Consider the following 6,000-nt stretch of genomic DNA (forward strand, 5'->3'; position numbering starts at 1 on the left):
ACGGAAAAAATCCTTTTGACAAAACTAAGTTTAGCAACCACACTGCTAAAAACCAGCATTTATAAGATTCTGTGCAACTGCTCAATTGAAATGGGGCTTGTCAGCAGAAGTTAGTAAGTTTAATTGCTGTTGACATTATTTAATGTCCATCTAACGTTTCAAAGCCTTCCTCTCCAGTTACCTGAAGTTAGTAATTGTATATATAACACAGACTTACAAATAATGATGTGGATCTTATTTGTCCTGTCACTGTTCTGCACAAATTTAAATCAGAACTAAAGCAAAACTAAAAGCAGAACTAAAACTTAAAGCAGAACTAAAGCAAAAATCTACATTCTATTAGTAGCTCTTTATTGCTTTTTCTTCATCTCTATGCATCCCTTCCAGAGTTGAAGCACAAAAAACTGAATAACAATCACAGATGCAACTTAAAACTCCATGGGCAGAGCTGTCAAATTAGCAGATGACTGCCAGCTGTAAACATTGCTGTTTTGATGAAACACTTTCTTCAACATCAATCAATACTCCTTAAAGGGGTAATTCTACAAGTGAAGCACAGCTTAGGGTGGGGAGAGAAGAAAAGAACCTAAGGCACAACAGAATTTAAACTGGTTTCCAAAAGTCAGTTTGGTTTCTTTCCTTTGCATGCATCACCATCAGTATTTGGCCTGTCACAGTCAAACTCTGACTGCATTTAAAACTGGAGACCTCCACTGCCTTGAATAGCTAATTGTTTGGTGAGACCAAAGAAGTAGAATTAATCACAAAACCTACTGGAAATAAACCAGGAGGAAGAGAAAAACCAAAACAAAACAACAAATTTCAAAGTTCAAGCAAGTTAATTTTATTGTAGTTACTACCATGCTTAAAAAATTATAACCCTAGTAAGTAGACTGGCTGCACGGTCAGACATGCAAATCGATTTCTAGAACGTCATTTACACAGCAATTTTCAGAGCAGAAATATATTTTAAATGTATGTCCCTGCCATAAGGGAGTAATATCCTTTTCTTTAAAGAAGTTAGTTTGACAGCTATAGCTGAAATAATCTGCAGTGCCTGTTATAATTTGGAAAGCGATTCTGAAAAGTGCATTATAGAAGTTCAATATACCCTCCGCAGTAATTTAGCGAGTATGTTGGCCTGCACTATGGAGACATTTTGTTTGGTTGAAAACCATGTTCTCGATAGCAAGGGAAAAAATAAAAGATGTAAAGTACTGTTTACAGGACAAAACTTAACTGATGATTTTTAATAAGGATTATGTGATACATTTCACAAAAACAGCACAGCCTAAATTTAAGAATAAGAACCTGTACATTCATTCCACACAATAACTTACTTGAAAAGCACAATAAAAAGCGATACTACTGTACAGCAACATAAATGCTTATTTAAGCTATCAGTGCTTTACAGTGGATATCCAAACTAGCATTTTACTTGAAGCGACAAGACCGATAATAAAAAAAAAAAAATAAAAAATTAAGTTTTTCCCCACTGGAGCAAAGAAAAGGCTGAAAATTTGAGTTCAGTAGCACTTCAGCTTTGGATTACAAGTAATCACACAATACATTACTGTTAAAAAATAAAGTTCTACTGCATCTCAAATCAGATCAGAGGAGAAAAAAAAAACCTCCCTTACCTCTCAGTTTTACTAAAGTGAATCTCTTAAATTTCCAAACATACTTCTATACATATTACTTTTAAAGTACTTACCATGGCCTGCGTACTGCTTGGCACTGTCATTGAGAAGGCTAGGGGAGCTGCTGCTATTTGTCATCCTCTGCAAAAATAAAAGACAAAACTGTACATGTAAAATAAAGCTGTAGAAGACTAAGTGAGAGCATTGGGGATGATATTTTAAAAGTTTTAAGAAGAGACTGTGAAACCTGTGTTCATTCCCCACTTAATAAATATTCTAAGTAGACAGTGGTTTGTGGTTGTCAGAAAATGTTTAGTAAAAGAAAGCATTTCGCAGGAGAGCAATGCAAACCAAAAACGACTGTGTATTAAAACAAAACACTATCTTCATTAATTTCTTCTAATTTGGGAGGGTCTACCAAACCTATGGTTCTCTTCCTGTACATTGTCAAAATGTTGGATAAGCCAATTACTTCTCCTTTAAACATTCTTTCACACTGTACTCCTGAAACAACTCCTCCCTTTATTACACACTATCATCACAACATGACCCTTTTCCAGTGAAAAATACTCAAATTAGTATAGCATTTGATAGATTCTTCTTAAAAACAAAAGAACCTTTTGAGATCTTTCAGCAAAATCATGCAATTCTTTTAAGCCAGCAGGACATTCAAACCCTCTCAATTCCTCCTAGGCCCTACCTGCTTTTCCTACATTCGTCTAGAGATATGCGCTAGCAATAAACTGGACTAAGTGAGGCAGTGCTGCTCTAAAGCTATTACTGCTTTGATACAGAAGTTTAAAAGTGTCCCTCCTTACTCCTGCTTGTTATTTTCTTTGACCACTTTCTTCCTGTCTCCCAAAAGGAAGAAAAAGTGCGAGAAAAAAAGCAAGGCAAGGTCAGGAAGTGTTCTCCAACACTAAGTGAGACTACCAGTAATTTGCTAAAATATTCCCTGACATGCTTTTGGCCCACATCAACCAGGACTCTCCCAGCCAATTTCCAGGCACTATTCAGCAGTGAAAAGATTTGAGATCCCTTCAAATAGACAGTTTGCATGCAGCCTCTGCTTTAGCGGGTGAGCATACACCAGCACAACCAGGCCATTTTGTGCCAGCTGGCCCTAGGCATCAAGGAAAGTTTCCAGGCACGTTTAATTTAGTAGTCTAGACACAGACTAAGACTCAAAACTAGTGACTGGAGTTGCTCTTTATGCTTGTATTTTACCACGGCCAATCTCAATGTTGATGGCAGAGGGCAAGAAGCTTACTACATTATACTTCAATGCCATTTAATCTAATTCTTGACCAGAAAAGATTAATATTCTGGAGTAAATTTGGCAAGAATAGAGGAGAACCAACAGAAGCTGGAGTGTTATCTAATATGGTAGAACTGTAAACCTACTGCAATTCAAGTTTCTCAACATTTGCAGTTTTCATACTACCACTGACTTCACCAGAAGCTGCAGCTTTTAATACTTGTACCTAAAAGAACGAATAGATTGTGTAAAGTTGTTTTTATGTGGAAAGCAAGCTGTAAAAAAAATAGCCTGCACTATTAGAACAGTAACTTGAAGAAAGTTTTGGTAAAATTTAGGTACTTCAGCAGGTATCTTCAAATGTTACCCTCTCAACAATATGCTCAATCCCTCAATGCTTTATTCCCCCATGTATTATTTCCATTATCTGTGCACCATTGCTACAGCAAGCTTTCTACAACCATTCAGGCTTCTCTTACACAACTCTTCACTCAGTACAAGTACGTAGCACTACATGAAGCAGAACTGTAAGACATATAGATGTCCTAGGACAATGGGTGTAATATATGTGCACACGTAAATACTATATAAACCTTCAGCTTTTCCAAGACTTAAATGAAGAAAGCTGTTTGCTATATGCTCTTTCCTTATTTTGATGCCATGTGTCTCATGTTCCTAAATATACTGAACTGACACTATGTAACTCTCACTAAAAGGTTAGTGATCAACAAGTAATTATTTACACAAAAGGGATGCCTCTAGTGAAACAAAGTTTACTTATTTCTACAAAACAAGGTAACACTTTGGGAGACCCACACTAAATTAACAATCTTGCCCAAGTTCCAGGATACCCATCCTTCTGTTCACCGTCATCAAAATGAGAATAAGAATACATGAAAAAAAAAAAACTTCTGGATTATAGTAGCTCAACTATTCATACATCATATTCCCTTCCTGACTAAGAAACGGAAAGAAGTTAAATGGTTTTTCACAAATATTTAAAAAGCATCCCTATTATGCATCTTTTCTTGGCATTTGATACATCCACACTGACCCTTGTAAGAGGAAGTCATTTGGGAAGACATTTCCTAACGGGAAGCTTTCAGATTTGCACAAAATTTGTCCAGGTGTAGATAAAAAGAGTGTTAACGTCTATTTATACACTCAGATTTTCATAATAATTGTAATGCAAAAGGTAATGGTCTGTTGGAACAAGGATAAATATAATATTGAGATCTGGGTTGGTATCAAAGATGGTTAAGCATATGGCTTAAACTTGGAACCAAGCACTTTTGTGCAATCAATTTTCTACCCCTTCAAGTACAGCAGTTAAACATTCAACCATCAGACTTGCAATGTGAATAGGTGACTGTGATCATGAAAATCGGTATTGATATGATCACTAAAAACCTATAGTGTGCGCAAGGGAGACAACAGATTGCAACAGAATACGTTGTTCAGGATTCTGAAAGCACAGTGCAAACAAAGCCTATAAACATCAACTGTGCTTTTTACACAGTCAAGTCTTGTTCAAGGTGCAAACGTATTTTACATGAACCAGGATTCTGAGAAACCAAAGCTTCTCTTACCGACCTGGGGCAGCTCTTGCTTTATCAACTGTACCTTGAATGACATTAAAAACCTCCACTCCACCACTCGCTTTCATGATTTTTTCATTTTGCTCACTTTTATTACACACGCACAAGCTTCTTACCCTAATGTTATTCATAGAAGTCCTGCATGTAATCAGTAAAGGATTTTTAAACTGTTTTAATGTCAAAATTTCTACCACACCCAAAAGCATTTAGTCTTAATGAAAGTTATTCCTGTATCTGATTTTTACCAAGACAGGCAGAAAATGTCTTGAAAGAAAAAAAGAAAAGAAAACCCAAGTACTATTTCTTATTTGTGTTTTCCAGAAGGCAGTTCTGATTTTAAATAGCACTTCTCAATCTCTTCTAATGGTGTTGAACTATTTTTCACACAAATTCAATTTCAAGAAGAATGCAATCATCAAGCCCAAAAGATGAAAGTTCCAGAAAGGTAAGAGCAACCATTAACAGGAAAAGAAAACAAACTATTCATTCCTTTAAGCCTGCCAGGCAAGGCAAGCACACACATATGACAGTTTCAGACTTTTTTAGTACATCATGACTTTCACCATATAGAAGTTAATATAGAAGAACACTTTGTCATAACCAAGCACCACACCAATGTCACTCAGTTCCATATAAACTCCTTCTCTTTGCCTGCCTATTGCTATGATTTATTGAGGTTCTTCAAGCACTAGTTAAAATTCAACTAGGCTGACTGGCATACATCCTGCCCTTCTTCCTTTAAAGGAATTAAAAAGTTGTTTCTGTTCACATCTCAAAAGAAAGCTACTGCAGAACAAAACTGTCACATTCATCCCTGTCCAAGGATTTAACCTGAGGCTTCAGCTTAAAGTTCTTCCACTGTTGAACCTTCCACCAGTAACAAAATACAGACTCTAATTTCACAGAAAATTTGAGAAATAAAGCTTTTCAGAATACTGCATTAATTCCTGGATATTCAAGCAATTAAGTTACAGGAGAGGACTATGTTCATTCAGAAGTTTTTAGTTTTTCTTCAAGCACCAGGATTAATCAAAGTAACTCATCTCCTCTTAGTAAAAGACCGTGTAAAAAGGTACGGTGTCAAAAATGAAACTTTTGTGAAAGTGAATCATTATCTTACCTAGATGTAAGATAGCCTACTGCGTACTAACGTTTCCTATTCAGAACAGCTGCAAGTTAAGGTCTTTCTAAAAAAGTATTATTTTCACACACACTTTAAGACAACACTGACAGCAGATCAACAGCATCCCTGTAAAAATAATTTCCATATTAGGTTGCTATTTTAATAATAGTTTTGAGGATTAGATACTTTTCACAGACTCACAGAGGGGTTGAGGTGGGAAGGGACCTCTGGAGGCCCACTGGTCCACCCCCCCTGCTCAAGCAGAGCCACCTAGAGCTGGTTACCCAGGACCATGTCCAGACAGCTTTTGAATATCTCCAAGGGTGGAGACTCCTTCCCTGGGCAACCTGTTCCAGTGCTCGGTCACCCTCACAGTGAAAG

General features: G+C 36.6%; 1 protein-coding gene across 1 annotated transcript in view; it reads right to left on the reverse strand.

The window, feature by feature from the left end:
• LOC104081363 (PAB-dependent poly(A)-specific ribonuclease subunit PAN3 {ECO:0000255|HAMAP-Rule:MF_03181}-like) overlaps positions 1-6,000 on the reverse strand; it is a gene marked incomplete at both ends in the record, with an annotated part of 39,254 nt that overhangs the window by 19,910 nt on the left and 13,344 nt on the right. The window contains one exon of the mRNA XM_009584085.1: positions 1,715-1,781. Coding sequence (XP_009582380.1) covers positions 1,715-1,781 — 67 coding nt within the window. The remainder of the gene's footprint in view (positions 1-1,714; positions 1,782-6,000) is intronic.

This window comes from Fulmarus glacialis, unplaced genomic scaffold, assembly GCF_000690835.1.
Source record: "Fulmarus glacialis isolate BGI_N327 unplaced genomic scaffold, ASM69083v1 scaffold7718, whole genome shotgun sequence".
NCBI lineage: Eukaryota > Metazoa > Chordata > Aves > Procellariiformes > Procellariidae > Fulmarus > Fulmarus glacialis.